This window comes from Peromyscus leucopus, chromosome 12, assembly GCF_004664715.2.
Source record: "Peromyscus leucopus breed LL Stock chromosome 12, UCI_PerLeu_2.1, whole genome shotgun sequence".
NCBI lineage: Eukaryota > Metazoa > Chordata > Mammalia > Rodentia > Cricetidae > Peromyscus > Peromyscus leucopus.
Window position 1 is genome coordinate 49,781,902 of NC_051073.1, and position 20,095 is coordinate 49,801,996.

The following is a 20,095-nucleotide window of genomic DNA, read 5'->3' on the forward strand; positions in this document are numbered from 1 at the left end:
GATTAGAGAATGAATTCTGAGGAGATAGTGAGAACCTGTGAAGTGGAGGAAGAACCATAGCAGAGTATCCCTCCACACTGTCGTGGACTTAGCATAGTGTTCAGTACACAGGAGATAGTGAGAACCTGTGAAGTGGAAGAAGAACCATAACAGAGTATCCCTCCATACTGTCATGGACTTAGCATAGTGCTCAGTGCACAGCAAAGTCAGTATTTGCTTTGGGGTCCTTTAAGGAATTTTTTTCCTCTCTGAATATTTCTATCCACAGATAATCCATAGATACACAAAAGGCCTATTAGACTTTAATGTTGACTACTCTCTGAAATGGTGGTTTCATACAGGAGGGTGAATCATGTTACTTTTTTGTGTATGAAAACAAAAGTCTCTGGCTCTGTTTTTAAGGTATCCCAATCAGAGTTTTATGTTCACCATAGTTGCTGAAACAGTAGTTACTTATCAGTCCTCCTTTTTATGTATAAGCAGCATTTAGAATATTTAGCACTCATCTTTGGTTGATACTTAAATTGGTCTACAGAGTGCTTGACTCTTTGTTCTCCCCATACAGTTTCCTGTCATCTTTGTAGAATTCTCTTCTTTCATACCTTTATGTGCTGTAATGAACCACCAATACTGGTCTTCATATCTCCTTCTCTTTGTTCTTATTAACTTATAAGTGATTTTATATAGTTCATGTCTTCACAAGCCCAGGTCTTTGTAAATTGATTCTAGGAATTTGCATGAGATCTGTCAGTTTTTCCAGAACAGCATTTTGTTAGAGATCTAGCTGCTTTTCCAACATGTCCCTCTGGTTATGAAGTAGGCACCTCAAATACAAGAAGTCTAAAACTGTGCTTCAGAACTGTCTTCTCCTTGCTTTTCAAAGAATTACACTTGCTAGCCCTGTTTGATAGATGGATCTCTCATTCCACATGCACTGACCAGAAGTCATGGAGTAATTTTACCTTATCTGCTGCTTTTACACTCTTGTTCATCTTACCTGCAGTGCTTTTCAGAATGTCGTTCATCCCACCTTCTGTATTCACCTGATGAATAACGTCTGTGTGTTTGATGATTGCTTCGTTTCAAATGAGAAAATTATGTCAGCTTTCATTATTATTAGTCAAAGTATCTTTTCATTCCTGGAATAATTCAGCTGGGTATCATATATTTTTATGTGTAAAATGTAGAGCTTAATATGTCGTAATATGTGCATTTATTTATTGTAAAAGCAACTTTTTATTGAGAATAATTTTAGTACAATATATTATGATTATGATTTCCCCTTCCCTATATCCTTCCCACTTTCCCACCCACCCAAATCCTTACCCTTTCTTTCCCTCATTAAGATACAAACAGGCATCTTAAAACAAATAATAATAAAACAAAATTAGATAAAATAAAAACAGACCAGAGTAGGACAAAATAAACCAAAAGAAAAAGAGCCAAAGAAAAAGCTCAGGAGACACATATAGACATAGTGACACTCATTCATACACACAGGAATTCCATAAAAACACAGAACTGGAAACCATAGTATCTATGAAAAGGACCTGTAAAGAAAAGTAAAAAAATTAGAAGAAAAAAAAAAAAAAAAAAAAAAAAAACCAGTGACAAAGCCTCATGAGACAAAGAACCTTCAGAAGTGGCTTGGCCTTAAGAGTGGTTTGTTTCCCCGGTGAGACTCTGCTGGAGTCTAATTGTTTCATTTGTGAGTAGTTATCAGTTGGAGGTAGCTTCTGGGTTAGGGATGAGGGCTCTGTCCACTTCCCCCTCAGTGTTGGGACCCCATCAGACCCAAACCTATGGAGGCCCTGTGCATGCTGCCACAGTCTCTGAGTTCATTTGTACATTGGTCATATGTATCTAGAAGGGCTTGTTTCCTTGGTGTCCTCCATCTCCTCTGGCTCTTAGAATCTTTCCATCTTCTCTTCCTTAGGGTTCTCTGAGCACTGAGGAAAAGAAATTGATGGAGATCCATTTAGGACTGAGTTCAAAGTGTCTTACTCTGTATTCACTATTGTCTAGTAGTGGCTCTCTCTATTCGTTCCCGTTTCCTGCAGGAGGAAGCTTCTCTGATGATGACTTGAGTGAGACCTTGGTCTATGAGTATAGTAGAATGTCGTTAGGAGTCATTTTATGGCTGTGTTCCTTAGCAGAACAGTATTATTTGATTTTCCCCCTAGTTTCTTGGCACCTCAAGCATTGTTGGGGAAGGGTTCCATCTCATGGAGTAGGCCTTAAATGTAATCAGATATTGGCTGGCTAGTTCCACTGTTCCACTTGTGCATCTTACAGACAGGATGTCATTGTAGACTGAAGGATTTGTAGTTGGTTTGGTGTTTACCTCTTTCCCTTTGGTAGCCCGCAGAGTCCCTTCCAGTGCCATAAACATTACTTCATAGGGGTGAAGGCTCTAAGATAAGTAAGTGCCAGCTCTCCCTCTCTATTGAATGAATTGAGTAGCTGTTATCTTCAGCAGCGGAAGTTTGTGGAAAGGAACCAGTGGTCTTAACGGTAGCTTGGGTTGTTTGGCCAGCAACTTGATTAGATGTGACCCATTCCTAGAACCGGAGGCTTCATTTGGTAACGAGAGATGTCCAATTGGGGCTCTGTCTCCCCATTACTTAGCAGGTCCATTTAGATCACCTTTAAATATGTAGCTATTTTAGGAAACTACTGTATTAGACTCCCATACTTCTCAAATGGCCCTTCGTTTTAGCTGTCCCTCCCTGTATACCCTCCCTCACCCCCTTCTTGCCTCCCTTTTCCATCTGATTGTCCTGTTCCTGTCCCCTAATAAAAATCAGTATTCATGAGACTTTTTCATGAGTTTGCATTAAAAAATACCTTAAAGCTTGGTAACTTTGAAATAACAACCACTCATCTTAGGTTCAGTGGGAAGGGGATCTAGACATGGTTCAGTTGCACCCTGCTTTAGAATCTCAAAGTGCTGAAGTCAAGGTGGCAGCTAGGTCTGAAATCTCATGTGAAGTCTGATGTGGGGAGAACCTGCTTCCAGGCTTGCCTCCAGTGGACTCCCCTTTCTACTGAGCTCACTGTTGAATGATTTGACAGTCATTTGGAGTCTGACTTCAGCTGAACCCAGATACCAGCTCTTTTCAGTCTCTTACTGTTGGTGTGTGTTTGGGTGGGATGGGCAGGTGGAATATGTGTTTGTGTGTAGAGGAAGGGACAATGACTATATGTTAGCATACGTTTTTCCATTATTAAAACTATATTGCGTGTGTTTCTTTACAGGTGCCTTAGCTGGATCAATTATCGTGGAGCCACATGTCACAGCAGTGTGGGGAAAGAATGTTTCATTGAAGTGTCTAATTGAAGTGAATGAAACCATAACACAGATTTCCTGGGAGAAGATACATGGCAAAAGTACACAGACTGTTGCAGTTCATCATCCTCAGTACGGGTTCTCTGTTCAAGGAGACTATCAGGGAAGGATCTTGTTTAAAAACTATTCACTTCATGATGCAACGATTACTCTGCATAACATAGGCTTCTCAGATTCTGGGAAATACATATGCAAAGCTGTTACATTCCCACTTGGAAATGCCCAGTCCTCTACAACTGTGACTGTGTTAGGTAGGTGCTTGAGTTGGGTTTTATTACTGTGATAAATAGCATATTAAAAATGTTTTCAAGAATATAAAATGAGGATATCTGTAAATGTGATTTAAATTAAAAAACATTCGAATATACATTCTCAAATTCTGTCTTAAAGTTGTGTATTTCTAGGCTCTCTTAATGTAAGCAAAGTCTTTGTGTACCAGTCTGTAATGCTGCATAGTTTTAGCTCTTTTTATAATAGGTGGCACTTTAATTATAGTGATGATGTGATTTTCAGCTGGGCATGGTGACTCACACCTGTCATTCCAGCTCTTGAGAGGTGAGGAGGATTATTGCCATAAACTCCAGGTTAGCTGGTGCTACTGAATGAAATCCTCTTCTTAAAACCGGAACTCTTATAACATTTTATTACTTCCATCAATATTAAAACCTTAGTTAAATTTTTGTTGTTTAAGTTTTTCCTATTTTTTGTTTGCTTCTTTTTCTCTAATGACTTGCATTGGACTTCTTGGAGTCTTTTGCCACCTTGTATTTCAGTTTTTCACAATGATTTTTGTTTTTGCCATTGAAGAATTGTATATCTATTTTAATCACATACTATTTTCCATAATAAACTTTATTTCACTGTTTCCTCCCTGAATTGTTAGAGTTTATGATGAAACTTTGAATAAACCTGCTAGCATTGTGGTAGTTCCCTGAAGTGGAGTATAAAGCAATCTGGAAATGCAGATGAGTACTGTAGTAGTCATAGATCAGGGATGGAGCAACAATCTGTAACGGAAGTGGAGAGAGAGGCACTGCTCAGCGCCTCCTACAGAAAGCCTCTTTGCTAAGCTAGAGGAGCCAACACTTTCCCTAAGGCCAGTAAGATTCCCTTTGTAAGATACAGGGTGAGTTGGTGGACACAGAAGTCAAACATTTTATAAAAGGACTGACTGTTAGTCTTTAAGTAATAGGTAGTTTGAGTTTGGCACATGGAAGGAAATTTAGGGAAACCTGGGATTGACAGAGCTAAGTCTGAGAGGTACTTAGAGCAAAGTTTCCTTAATACTCAATTGTTGAATGTGAGAACTAGAATTCTTTTTGTTGAGGATTCTGTCCTGTTCCTCATAGAGTGCGTTACAGATCCATGGACTCCAACCCATCAAATGCCAGTAACTTCCTCATTGTGATGAAAATCTCTCGCCATGCAAGTGTCCTTTGGGAAAGTATAGGATAGAAGGAATTGAAATGGTTGGAAATGGACCACTGAAAAAGTAATTTGTCAGTTGAGCAAAGGATTTGTATGAAGTATAAGACATTTTAAATTTGGAGCATATGAAAATAACTTGAATGGAAAAATTGGTATTTCTGCTGTAAGTGTGAGCTTATGCTCCTGCCTCATCTGCTCCCAAGCCCGTGGTGCTTGAAATTTAGTTCATAGGTCAACAGCCTTGGTCTCACGTGGAAGTGTGTTAGTCACAGCATTTGAGGCACATTTTCTAGTTTATTGAATAGTATTCTCTAAGTTTAGCAAAGTTGTAAGGGGTCCAAGGAGACAGAGCAGGAAGATTGCTTAGCACAGAGGGCATCTGTACAGAGAAGCCAACTGAAGTGATAAAACTATTTTACCCAGAAATTTTTACCAAGACAAAATAACAAACAATATCATTCAAAATTGACTTTAGATATACATGCTCCTCAAGGAAAATAAATCTTTAATGATTCTATAATTTTTTCAGGCCAGCTTTTCAACTGGGCTGTTTGGAATCCCAGAGTATATAGTGAGGAGTATGACTGCATTAATACTGGGAAAAGATGAAGGTATAGAAATTAACTTTGCACTGAAAGCTGATTGATCCTGGAGAAACATTGTGGTGGTCAGATGAGATTGGGGCTGATGGAAGGGAGAGATGGCTTCTCAGCCTTTGAGCTAAGATAAGTGAAGCAAGAGGCAGTCTTGAGTGAAATTCTGTCCAGATATAATTCAAATATAGGTCTGCACTCTACTTGAGGACCACCAGTCTTACAAGTAAGGAAGGTTGATCTTCAACTCCCTGTACAAAAAAACAACAGAAGTAACTCATGTCTGGGGTATGGCTCAGTTGGTAGAGTGCCTAGCACATTTGAAGACTGAGTTTTAACCCTCCAGCTCAACATAAATTGGCCCTAGCGCCGGGGGTGGGGGTGGGGGGGTGGGGGGTGGGAGGGTACATTCTTGTAATTCCTCCTGCATTCTGCAGGTGGAGGCAGACAAAGGAGAAGGTCAGTCACAGCAGGCTGCAGAGTGAGTTTGAGCCTAGCCTGGGATGCACAAGACTGCTTTAAAAAACACCCAAATAGATCTACACAAACATAGGATGCTAGAATTACCAGAGACTTTTAAACAATATTGCTTGTTCCATTTGGGGAAATGCATCAATATATAAATTTATGGAAAAAACTAGAAACAAACAAAAATCACATAGTAGTTGGCCTCAGATAAGAGAAATAGGATATTTCTTGGTATGTAGTCAACCATCAAAGTAATTAAAAACATAATACATTTGAATTAACTTTTTCAAAAAGGACTGGAGACATATCTCAATGACAGAACGCGTGTCTAGCCTCCACAGGGCTTTGGTTCAGTTCCTGAGCATCTCAAAAACAAAACACAGAACAATGGAATGGCAAGTTTGAAACTGATAGAAAATAATCTGTGCTACGTATAATTTAGAAGAAACTGTTTTTTAAGATTTATGTATAACCTCTACATACCAGTTAAAAAAAGCCCAAAAAACAAAAAAACCTTGCCTCAATATACATTTGGCAGAAAAAGAAGTTGAAAATGACCCTACCCTTGTTCATAACTTGAGAAATTTAAACCTTAGTCATGTCATATATGAGATTGGAATACTGAATCGTTTAATAAGATTAGCTGGTGAATATATGGATCCATATCTTGAAGATTGCAAGTAATTGGCACCTCAAATAAGTTTAGCTGAAATTGAAAATAAATACTAGAAGCAGTTCTAGTATCTGGGACAAACCAGAGAAAGTTGTGTATAAATATACCAAGATATGGATATGTACTCCAGGTACAGGTAAAGTAAGGCTGTCTGGTTTGGATTTGCCTTATTGATTCTAATGAGAAGACATTTAAAAATTCATTTACCAAGTTAGAGTTATGGTTCCACATTAAAGTAGATAGGGTAAGACAAGGAGAGACAAGAAACTTGTGAGTTGCTCATATTCCTAGTTCAGATGGTGGTAGATATATGGATATTTGCTAGAAGTTTATTCATTGTGTATATATTTTTCTTTCCCTTTGTTTCCCAGAGGAGAGGTACAGAAGGTAATATTAATAGCCTTTAAAGTAAAATATAGAGCAAATAGGTAGGTAGGTATAAATTAGAGATAGAGCAAAACTAGTAACTTATTTAAAGGTTATTGACTTTAAACTTTTTGCTTAGGATGTACATATACATACTTAAAGTATAAAACTTTATTTCAGAAGTAATGACTTTAATATCATAGAGGAAATTATGATTGACTCTTTCAATTGGGTTATATTCCATTCATCTCAGAAAGTGAAGCTTTATCAGGGACAGCCATCTTTGTGATGATAATTTGAAATTTAATTTCTTGTTCCAGGAATGCAGTTGATATTGGCATTACTTAAAAAATAACTTGTATGATTTTATTTGTATTTGTCCCTAAGATTATGAACTGTTTCTAGATTTTGCTAGAACAAATTGTAAGTACTTTATTAATTGAAGTACAACTTTTTTTTTTTTTAACAGTTGAACCTACGGTGAGCCTGATCAAAGGGCCAGATTCTTTAATTGATGGAGGAAATGAAACAGTAGCAGCCATTTGTATAGCAGCCACTGGCAAGCCAGTCGCACATATTGACTGGGAAGGTGATCTTGGTGAAATGGAATCTACTACAACTTCCTTTCCCAATGAAACAGCAACAATTGTCAGCCAGTACAAGCTGTTTCCCACGAGATTTGCTAGAGGAAGGCGAATTACTTGTGTCGTAAAACATCCAGCCTTAGAAAAGGACATCCGATACTCTTTCATACTAGACATACAGTGTAAGTACACGCCAGGGTCTGCTTACTCGATGTACGTAAGGGTGTACCAACATCTACTTGCAGCTTAAGCTACATACCATATTTTCTCCTGTTGTCAGAGTTCTTTATCAGATTGCCTTTGGTTTGAGTACTGAGTATGCAGATATTCCTATAGCAGAAATGCTCAACTTAAACATGTTTAATTGTGTCCTTTTGAGACTTTAAAGTAGGCTAGCCTTAAGGAAGCTATGGAAACTTGTACCTCAGGGGTGTACTACTTAAAAGATAAACAGCTGTGTTGTGGGCTGCTGACCCTGCCCTCGGTCTTACTGTTTTCAGTAAGAATCTTTTACTTGGATGGTGGTGGCGCACACCTTTAATTACAGCACTCCATAGACAGAGGCAGGAGGATCTCTGGGTTCCAGGATAGCCTGGTCTACTGAGCAAGTTCCAGGACAGCCAGGGCTAGCTACACAGAGAATCCCTGTCTTGAAAAACAAAATAAAGTATCTTTTACTTTCCAGATACATTTTAGCTAGTTTGAAAATTTGTCTTCAGTATTGTTCCAAAGTGTTCTTACTGATAATATCATACAGTTTTTATGTAGTTGAGATATTTTAAAGCTATCATTTGGGATAGTAAAAACTATATACAAGAATCAAAGTTGCATACTTTGTACTTAAAATTTTTGAGGAGTTCCCACGTGTGTTTATATTTTCATGTGTACCTACATTTCACTTTTCAGCAGTTTCTGGTTTTGATGCATTGTGATTTGTTTGGAAATTTAAATTTTTGAGTAAAAATAGTGGTTGCTTTTCTTTCAGCAAGGGTGACTTAACATTAGGTAGATGAAGATAATACTAGCAAGTGTTAAGTCTGCTGCCATTGCCATACATGCAGATTGAAGTCATCTGTATTGGGGTTTTGAAGTTGTGCTTAGGAGTTTAGATTACACTACTCATTACACTTAAATAAAATTGATTATGCTGTGCATATAGTAAAGACCATTTGGCTTCAGTGAATACATAGTTTGTTTTATCACTGTTGAAGCCCTAGATAATTATTGTACTTGTATATATTCTTGAAAAGTGTGTGCTACAGCTCTACATGTGCACTGAATGTCTTAATTATAATATATGAATCTTATTTCTCTTAGATTAAACACCCTTTTTAAGACAGTTATGTAAGGTATTTGGTACTAAAGCAGTACCTAAATGCCATGTTTCCTTATTTTTTAAGTACAATAATGTATTTGTTTTGTTTGAGTCTACAGTGGGACTTACAAAGTCTTACATTTAACATCCCTGATAAATAAAACCATGGGAGGTTTTGTTTATGTGGTATCTGAATTCCATCCATCCATTCATTCATTATCTTAGTCAACTACTGTTTACTGAATATTGTCTTCCTGGGTGGTTATGTTGAAGGTAAGGGAAAAAATTGTCCCTTGCATTAATGTTTTTTCATTGTGTAGTGTATTTACTCCTAACAAAGGATGATTGTGTCTGCATTCATTTAATTTATAGATGCTCCTGAAGTTTCAGTTACAGGATATGATGGAAATTGGTTTGTGGGAAGAAAAGGTGTTAACCTCAAGTGCAATGCTGATGCTAATCCTCCACCCTTCAAGTCCGTGTGGAGCAGGTAAAAAGAGTTAAATCCACAGTGGCTAATTGTTTAAAGGAGAAAGGTATTCTTCAATGCATTAAGATTGATTTTAATCAGGACAGTGCATAATTAATAGCTGTGAAGAAATTAAACAAACAAAAGTTTTCTCAGTATTCTTCTACACTCTTGCTGTCTCTTACCATCCTGTTCTCGAATTTCTGATCCTTACTGGCAACAGTGTTAGAGTTTTAGCTTTTTCCTTTTTCCCCTGTAATTGCTATCATCGGTCTGATGAAAGCTAGCCAGCAGAGAGTAAGCGTCCACCGCAGTGTCAGCTGGATGTCTCTGTACCCTGTAATTAGGGTGTGTGATATCTTAGGCAATAGAGTCTTATCTAATTCTGGTAGACAGCCAAGAGAAATGGCAAGAGGTTATTTTGTTTGGGGCCTCTAGTGCCTAGCTAACTAGGGGCTTATAAAGAGGCAACTCATATCTAGCACTGGGATTGTTGTTTAATGGTCTGTGACTTTTAGGAGCAACTCTCCAAATCTTGCAGAAGGGCTCTCTTTTACTCTCACTCTTGTTTTTGGCCTACATTTAAATTAGCGAGGTTCCATATGGCCTTTTCATATTTACTTCATTGAAATGACCCCTTCCTGTCATTAAGATTACCCCCTTCCTGTCGCCTCCCTACCTCCCCTACCCCTAACCTTCGTTAACTTTCCATCTCTAATATTCCTTCTGTCCACTTCTGTCCATATCAACCATGTTCTGCTACACCCCTGTTAAGGCCCACCCAACCCAAGTGGCCCTTTCTGACTTCCCAGAATTCTGCAAGTACTCCAAATTGAACACAAATCTAAAGATTCAGTGCTAGGGTCTATATATGAGACAGAGCATGGAGTGCTTTGGTTCTGGACCTGGGTTACCTCACTCCTAACTTTTTCTAGTTCCATTTACTTGTAAGTCTTATTTTCTTTACAACTGAATAAAGTTAATTGTATCTATCTGCTACATTTTTATTATCCATCCATCAATTGATGAACATCTAAGCTGATTCCATGTCTTAGCTGTTGTAAAGAGAGCAGCATTAAACATTGTTGAACAGAAATTTCTGTAGTAGGATATAGAGTCCTCTGAGTATATCCCTAGTGGTGGTATATTTGGGTGGTATGATAGTTCTAGTTCTAGCCTTTGAAGAACTGATTTCCATAGTGGCTTCCTTGCTTTACACTCCCACTAACAGTCACTAAATGCTCTTCTTTGCCTACATCCTTGACAGAATATGTTGTCTATTGCTTTCTTTTACAAGAATTTACAAAATTAATTTTATTAATTTTTATGTGTATATGCTTGCATATGTGTATCGTGTTCATATTGCAGCCCATGGAGGCCAGTAAAAGGCATTACAATCATGTAATTAGATCTGTAATTAGACAGTTATGATGGGCTAGATGGGTGCTAGGAACCTAGCAAAAGCCTTCTGCAAGAGCAACAAGTACTCTTAACTGCTGAGCCATTTCTCAGGCCATTCATTAGATTTCTTGATGATAGCCATTCCAGTGGGTAAAATAGACTTTCAAGGTCGTTTTAATTTCCCTGATGACTAACAATGTCTAACTTTTAAAAATGTTTATTATTAGCCATTTGTATTTTTCCTTTGAGAATTATCTGTTTAGATTGTTAGTTTCATCTCTGTTGCTATGACAAAACACTCTGACCAAAAGTAAATTAGGGGAGGAATTGGTTTATTCCCCACTGAGGAAAGTTGGGGCAGGAATTGAAGCAGAAAGCTAACTTTCATGTACAGTCTAGGACCATCTACCTAAGGATGGTGGTGCCCACAGTGGGCTGGGCCTTCCTGTATCCATTAACAGTCAATTATATGTGAAGTCATTTCCGCAGTCATGTCCATAGATCCACTCTGATCTATCCAAGTAGTCCTTCAGTTGTGATTCGCTTCTTATGTGACTCAAAGCTTTATCAGACTGACAGTGAAAGCAAACTAGGACTTAGCTCTGTAGCCTATTTTTAGATGAGAGTCTTTTCTTGATGTTTGTTTTAATTTCTTATGTGTGTATTGTGTATATTAACTTTGCAGATATGTAGCTGGCAAAGACTTTTCTTTCATTGTATGGGCTTTTCTTTGCTATACACAAGCTATTTAATTTCATGAAGTCCAATTCGTCAGTTGTTGGCTTTGTTTTTTAAGAGACTCAAATTCTGTTTAAGAAGCCTTTGCCTATGACTTGTAGCCCATCACCTTCCTTTTCCTCTAACAATTTCAGAGTTAATGGTTTTCTGCTGAGGTCTTTCATCCACTTAGAGTTGGTTTCTACCAGGAGAGATCTACTAATGTATTTTCTCTCTGCAGTGAATGGTGTTGAATACAGAGCCCCATGACTGCTCAAGATGCTGAGACCAAGTGATAATTGAGTGCTCAACCCTGAATAGGACATTTATAGCACCCCATCAAAGGCTCGGGGAATATTTTGAAGAGTGGGTGGGAAATAAAAAGCAGGAAGATGAGGAGAAGACCTGTGAAATATTGTCTTCTGTGCCTGACAAAATGAGTGCAGGCTGTGACAGCCTGTACTGACCCTGCATATGACCAGTCAGTGATTTATCAAGAAGGGACTTAGAGGCGCCAAGCCCTGCTTACTGAACTATTGGCTATCCTGCATTCTGGGGAAAGGGATGAAATGTGCTGTCTTCAGTTAGGTCCCCACAGATGAGCTCACTCGGCTCCAGTAGATAGTTCCAAATACATCGTCACACCAATAGCTTTGGTTAAACTCAGTGTGCCACAAAAAGACATGAATGGAAAAAAGCAGCTCTTGAGGGTGGGGCAGAAGGGTTTGGTGCTTCAGATATGGTAGAGGATGACAGTCATCAGAATGCAGTATATATGTAATTGGTGAAATTGTGGAAGACATTTAATAAAAACTATGAAAATCTTCCCTCTCATTATGGTGACCTATCTAACATACATAGATTAATTTCCTGAAGAAATGGGTGTATTTAATGGATTCAGATAGTTCATCTTTATTGAAATGAAATTTATGTGTGCTTATAACTAATTATATCCAAAAGATAGTTTTATTGGCATCTTAAAAGTATAACAGCTTAGTTGTCAGTGTTTGCTAATTTAAGCTACTTAAAATAATGTCATGCTTTTTAAACATCTAGGTTGGATGGACAGTGGCCTGATGGTTTATTGGCTTCTGACAATACTCTTCATTTTGTCCATCCACTGACTTTCAATTATTCTGGCGTTTATGTCTGTAAAGTGACAAATTCCCTTGGTCAAAGAAGTGATCAAAAGATCATCTACATTTCAGGTAAGCTACTGCCTCCTTTCAAGATGAGTTAAAGTAGTACTATCATAATAATTATAATGTAGTACTGTATAGTAATTTATACTTCTAACAGCTTAGATTCATTGATAGTTTTAAAAATAATTTGTGGGATATGGTAAAGTAATAGCATCTAAAATATGTATATAAAGTGGCAGTTCTTTAAAGCAATATCAAATGAGTATGTAACAAGTTCTGCATATTTCTTTGACTGGTAGCGTGCCTTTCTAAATTGTTTGGTATTTAAATAATGAACAATGTTGCATATTTCTTTGACTGGTAGCATGCCTTTCTAAATTCTTTGGTGTTTAAATACTGAACAGTGTTTTTTGTTTTTTGGTTTTTTTTTCTTATTTATTTGCTGCTCTGCATGTAATTGTTGGGGAAATAAAATGGGATATTAACTTTGTTAATTTGGCTGCAGAAATAACATTGCTTGCCATTGGAGATAAGACGGCCATTTTAGGTTAAGCAGAGGTGAAGTAAGAATGCTACTGTAAGTGTTTTAAGGAAGTCAAATTTGGTATTTTTTGTCAGTTTTTATGCCCTGAAAATATTTATTTTTCATATCTGTTTGTTTTACCATGAAAGTTTTGTTAATTTGGTTCAGTATAAATTTGAACATTCACAAAATATAAGAACAGAATCCACATTTTTATTAATAGCTATAAATTACCCACAAAGTACTAATAATGTAGGAAAAATACATTAAATATTTGAATAATTCTTAATGATTACTCAAATGAAGGATATAGCAGTCTTCACATCTAACACATGGGAAATGAGGATGGGCAAAAAGAGGACTTTGAGATGGTTTGTATTATAGAATGGATAGTTATGGTGCTCAGTCTCTTCAAAGGTATGAATAAGTTACGGGTTTTAGAAAGCATTATCTTTGTGTTTTCAGTGATGTGTGACCCTGTGCTTGTGCCCAGTGTTACTGCAGGCTAGTGGTGTGCTTATGTTGATGCTCACCTGTCCTCAGGACAATCAATAGATTAGTGCCTAGCACACAGCAGAGCTCCTGTTTTGTTTTGTTTTTATCATGCTCTCAAAGAACATAAAGCTGTGTACAGTCACATACAGCTCTTTAGTAACAACACTTCAATGGGAAGGTGATTGAAGTATACAAGTCACTTTCTTCCCTTAAAGAACAAGTCATAGTCAGTGTATATTTAAATTATATTAAAAACTTAAATTTTAATTTCCTGAAGAGTGTTGAAGTTACCATTTGTTGCTTTTCCACAGCTTCCTATGGGGTATTTGATCTTAGCTTTAATGTTACTGATACTGTCGTATCTTTATGGATCAGGTTCACGTTGGTCTTTTACAGATGTTTACTGAGTCCATTGGTGACCAAACCTAAACTTCTTGGATTCTGGGGTTGTTATTTATTTATTTCAGTATTCTCCACTTTTGTTTCAGTTACTATTCAGAGTCATTAAATATATGCAGAAATTGAGCAGGCATTTACAACTCACCTTGTTCAAACCAAGGTCTGTCTTGACTTTTGTCTTGCCCCTTGATCCAAACATGTTTCTCTTGTCAGTCCCTCCTTTCAGTTGCTTGTGAGTTTTGTCATATTCACTCAGGATACAGCCCTTCTTAGCAACCTCATTTCCTCTTTCTCCTTTGCGCCACTCAGTCCATCAACAAACCTGTATCAGCTCTTCTCCGCAGTATGAAGTATTATCCACGCTACACCTCTTCTGCTGTTGCTGCTATGATCAGAACGACAAGAGCTTTTCTCCTCTAAGCTGTTTATCTCCCTCTTTGGACCTGTCACCCTTCAGTCTGTAATCAGATAAGCAGCCAGTCATCCTTTTAAAGAGTGCATTAGATTATGTCACTCCTCCTTACATCTTCCTGGAACTTTACTTGCCTATGGTCAAAACCAGATCTTCACACTAAATAATGGCTCTGTGTGCACTCTTTAACATCATGTCTGTATTCCTTGTTCCCTAGTTCATCCACACTGGCCTCCTTTTTCCTTGAACATAATAGGGATGCTTCTGCCTCCAAGTTTGCATTTTCTATTCCTCTAGCCTGGAGTAGCTCTCCATAGGTGTCGTGTCGCTCTTCCCTCAGTTGTGTTTCCAAACTGCCATGTTTTCCAACAAAATCTCTGTTCTTTCTGTGATTCTCCATACCCTTTTACTGCCTCCTCTCCTCTCCTTATCCTTCTCTTTGGTGCTTGTCAATGTGGCATACTCTTTATTTTTATCCATATGCTCATCTATTTTTATCTCCACTAGAACTTAACTCTTAAGAGGGCAGGGATGTGTATCTATTTTAATCATGGCTACATTGCTGTCATGTCCAATAATCTGTCACATACAATAGGTTTTTCAGTACATTTTTGTTGCATGAGTGAAAAATAGATTTAAGAAAGAAATAAACTTATTTTCTTTGTTTAGGGAACTGATGATTAATCCTTGTTTAAAATTAAAATCTAATAAGTGTTATAACTGGGGAGAAAACTTATAAAAAGTCAGTTTAATTACCTCACACAACTGCTGAAGAACACAAGATAACATTGTGTGAGGTAGTAATCAAGAATTAGATTTTACCTTTCTATGCAGAGTCTATGGCACTGTTTTCTGTGCCAAGCATATTACCTTCTCTGTTACTGCTTGTGCTGTGTTAAGCAACCTAGATGTGCTGGTGCTTTTATAGAGGCGTTTTCTCATCAACCTACTGGGTTTTTATCAGGGTAAGAGGCTGTATTTGACACAGTAAGATTTCATCTCACTGTTAAATGAACTTTTAAAAATATATGATCTTATGTCAAGAGTCAAAATTTTGCTTAGAAAAACAGAGTTGGCAACTGTGAAATTGTTTTTAATATCGTTATGTTTTCTCACATGAATGGCCATCAGGGTTAGGGTTAGGCTTTGGGCAGAAAGCTGTGGGCTCACGTTTGCAGTATTCAGCTTAGGTAGTTGCACTGTATTCTAGCATAGTGTCACTCCCATGGCTCTCAGTAGCTCTTAGTCCAAGACTAGCTGAGTGCTGGAAATTTTATTTTTCTGCTTTGCTGTTTGCTTGTACTTTCCCATAACTGATTTATTACTTCTCTGAAAGTAGAAGGGCAAATTAAGACATTTCACATCATCACCTCATGCCCTTCATTCTTACTCCTCTGTAAAGTTGAATTTCATAGTATTGATTTTAGGGTCCAGGCATAAATTTAAGAATCTACAAATGACAATTTCTGACTCTAAGATATGTTTTTTTTTAAAATTTAAACAACCTACATATAGTATAAAGAAATGAAAGTCAATATATGTAATTTTTAACACAATTATCAGTAAATTGAATTGTACCTTATGGCTATAAAGACATTCCTGAATATACTATATGTTGTACTGTTTGGCAGAACTAATTAATTAGTTGGTGAAACAGACTTACAAGGCTCTTGTTTTGGGAGCAATCACAGAATCAACTGAAATTCTTTCTTTTTCCCATGAAATTCATTATATCTATCTCAGAATCAGCTAAAATTCTTTATATCTATCATCTCATATGTCAAACATTTAGCAAAGAACCTAAAAATGGGTGATTGAAACAATAAAGAATTTTGATGTGATTTTTTTTTTACATCACTATCAATAAGTAGCTGTTGATGATTATTAGAACCTTTGACTTCATGCGTGAACTATGATTCAGTTTAGATAAAATAAAAAAGATAGGTCTGCAATACATTGCCATATGCCCATTGCTTAGAATGTGCAATGAAGTGTTAACTCCCTGGACTCCTGACATTATGGCTATTATCTTTAATACTGGTTAAGGAGAATAGTGAATGCAAAATTTCCTAGGGCCACTAATAAGGCTACTAAAGTTTTAAGTATTTTTGTTAGATTTTTCTGAAATCTTTGTTTTGTTAAATATGAGAAAAAACAGACAGCCATTTGTGTACATTTAAAGAATTTTTTAAGTTGAAATAAAAATGTCAAATTTTTATCAATATATCGTAACACCATTGAGTTTCGTATTTTCTACCTGGTTGGAGCTCAGGTGTGTGTGTATGCATTGCTCGGCTGGCCGGTACTCCCCTAAACAGATAACTTGTCTCAGGAAGGAGTGTAGGTGTTTATCTTATTTCTCTAGTCTTCAACTCATCGAGCCTGGATCATAGGAAGCTTTACTGCTTTACACCAAACAGAATCCTTCAGTTTCACAATTGCTTCTTTCAGAATGAACTTGCTCACCTCGAGAAGACTCTTATAATAAAGTTGTCCTAGCTTCACATACATATAGCACTTGATAGCATCCAGCAGTAGCTTACAGCCATAAGAAAAAGACGTCTATGATATTTGGTGATTTTTTTTTTTTTTTAATGACTGTACTTGCTAAATTTTTACTACATTCTATACATATGGCATTCCGTGATGAAACCTGTATCAGTAAGTATATTTCTTTAGCTTGTGATGTTAGAATAACTTACCCCATGTAGATTTAGTATTTTTCTAACAATCATTTTAAAAAGCTGTTAGACCCACTCACATAAAAATTAATTTTAGGAGATTACCATTTGGGTCATTTATTTTTATCTATGAAAAAACTCCACATTTTAAAACTCATCTTCTCTTTAAACTCTAGAACTTTATATAACATGACCTACAGATACTACTTGATGGACAATTAACAATCTTTAATTTTTATTATTTATGTTTAGTTGCTTTTTAATATTAATGGCTACTCTATAATATAATGTCAATAAATGGTCCATTTGCATCTAATATTTAAATTTTATTAGAATGTTCTCTCTAAAATATTAGCTATTCTCTTTTGACAGTCTCTCTTAAAACAATGGCATGCAATCATGCAAATATAGTTGAAATTCCTTCATTTTACAAATGTTCATATATACTACCCATTGATTATTTGAGGCGATTACTACATTAATTTTTATTTTGTTGATTGATTATTTGAGGCGATTACTACATTAATTTTATTCTGTGTCTGTTAGTCTCATTTGATAATATCTCATTTGATTGACACAGTTTTAAATATATGCTTTTTGATTTTTAAAATTACCAAATAATTTTACTATTATATATCTTTACCATTATATATCTTTCATAAGAAAAATATTTTTGAGAGAATTATTAAACCAACAACTTATATAGTATGCTCATTTAACAAGATTCTATGGTTTTTCATTCTTTTAAAAGTTAAGTTCTTACACATTAAGTAAGGATGCACATTAAGAAAACATTTCATTTTTATTGTCATTTTCTTTTGCTATTGGCTAAGAAGATACATTTGAATACTTGATTTAATTGAATTTTTGTCTGATTGTTCTTAAGCCGTCCATGTATAGATCACTTAAGTAATACTCTACACTGAAAAAATAACCCATTCCTTAGAGCACGGTATTACTCAGCTGTGGATTGAATGACCTTGTACTCACACTATTGGTTTCATTCTTCTCATCTCATTGGTAACTGACTAAGAGTCAGTTCTTTTGGTTTACTTTGTTTCGTTGTTTTTTTTTTTTTTAAATATTTGTAAGTAACACTACTTTCTAATCTTAAATTAAGAATGAAAAACTATTGTTAGTGTGAATATGTATTCATTAACTGTGCTGCCTTTTCAACTGCTACTGAATCAGCCTCATTGACATTCTCTGCCTTTCTCTGTCTTGTCTATCTTACTGTTTCCATTAGATCCTCCTACCACCACCACCCTTCAGCCTACAGCTCAGTGGCATCCCTCAACTGCTGACATCGAGGATCTAGCAACAGAACCTAAAAAATTGCCTTTTCCATTGTCAACTTTGGCAACAATTAAGGATGACACAATTGGCACCATCATTGCTAGTGTAGTGGGTGGGGCTCTCTTCATAGTGCTTGTGAGTGTTTTGGCTGGAATATTCTGCTATAGGAGACGACGGACGTTTCGTGGAGACTACTTTGCCAAAAACTACATTCCACCATCAGACATGCAAAAAGAATCGCAAATCGATGTTCTTCAACAAGATGAGCTTGATGCTTACCCAGACAGTGTAAAGAAAGAGAACAAAAATCCAGTGAACAATCTAATACGTAAAGACTACTTAGAAGAGCCTGAAAAAACTCAGTGGAATAATGTAGAAAATCTCACTAGGTTTGAAAGACCAATGGATTATTATGAAGATCTAAAAATGGGAATGAAGTTCGTCAGTGATGAGCGCTACGATGACAATGAAGATGATTTAGTTTCCCATGTAGATGGGTCCGTAATTTCCAGGAGGGAGTGGTATGTTTAACAGCCACTAATGTGACTTCACTCTGTACAATGTCTCATTCATACTAGTTGATCATTTTCAGATTGTTCATACTTTTTCTTGAGGAAGAATAAGCTTTTTCAAGTTGATTTCAAGCTTACTTTTTATATTCTGATCTGACAAATGAAAATGTAAAATCTGGGTTCAATGTATCTGAGCTGCTTTACAATTTTTTTCACTGCTGTACTACTGTCTCAAGATTTAAATTCTAATGCAGAGTACTTTATTGGTCTGAGGCACACAGGTAAGAAGAAATGTCAACGTTAAATGTATGACGTTTTTGGTACAAAAATTAAAAACAGAAAAAAAAAATGAAACTACCTTGGCATTGTGTATTAAATGTTTACCTAAGACTATAATCTCAAGTATAATGTTTGTGTAACATAATACCTCTCAAAACTGATCATCACTACGTGTACTCCATCAAAATTGACAGTAAATCTAATTCAGAAATGCTTATATATTTTTAGTATACTAAAATTATTCATCCTGATGGAGTATCTTTCATTTTCAAACATTATTTTCTAAGTTTCTATATAGATAGAATCTTTACCTCTGCATTTTAATGAGCCTTGCCATAATTTCTGTAGAGTGGCTTTTCAAAGATATTTTGTTGCACTAAAACCGTGGCCATAAACTCAGTGAATATGATGTGTGGAAGAGCATAATTAGCTGATCAATATTTTTGTCCAAAATACATGCAAGAATAATAAAATATATGCCTCCTAACACCATAATTATTAAATTTTTTCATCTCTGGAAGAACTTCTTGTTTTGTGAACATGGTTTTGGTATATCAAGCATTGACCTTATTTTAATGCTTTATTTGCTAAGTGTATGAATAGTGATGAAAATAAGGTACACAGATAAGTTCAGAGAGGATATTTGAGTATATGCGTGTGCCAGATTTAGACATGAGCTGTTTGAGCCAGGAATCTATACAAAGAATTTTCTAGATCATCTTGTTTTAGTTATTTAATGTTGGTGTTGTTCAAACGGGTAAATGTAAAAAAACAATTAAAATAAACTTTGAAGCTTGAGGTTTAATTAGAGAAATTGAATTCCAAAGCCAGTTGTTGATAACACTTGCTGATGAATATTGGCAATCCATCCCTTTTTCCTTCATGTCCTCCTAAATGTATGTATATGTTCCAAGCTTTTTTGTTTTCATTTTTGTTTTTGTTTTTTTCAAATTAAAACTGGAAACATATCATGAGATTTTTTGGGTTTTTTTT

General features: G+C 36.2%; 1 protein-coding gene across 1 annotated transcript in view; it reads left to right on the forward strand.

Annotated features, from left to right (window-relative positions):
* Nucleotides 1-20,095, forward strand: part of Nectin3 (nectin cell adhesion molecule 3) — a 115,001-nt gene that overhangs the window by 28,875 nt on the left and 66,031 nt on the right. The window contains 4 exon segments of the mRNA XM_028872041.2: nt 3,259-3,600; nt 7,347-7,643; nt 9,149-9,266; nt 12,420-12,571. Coding sequence (XP_028727874.1) covers nt 3,259-3,600; nt 7,347-7,643; nt 9,149-9,266; nt 12,420-12,571 — 909 coding nt within the window.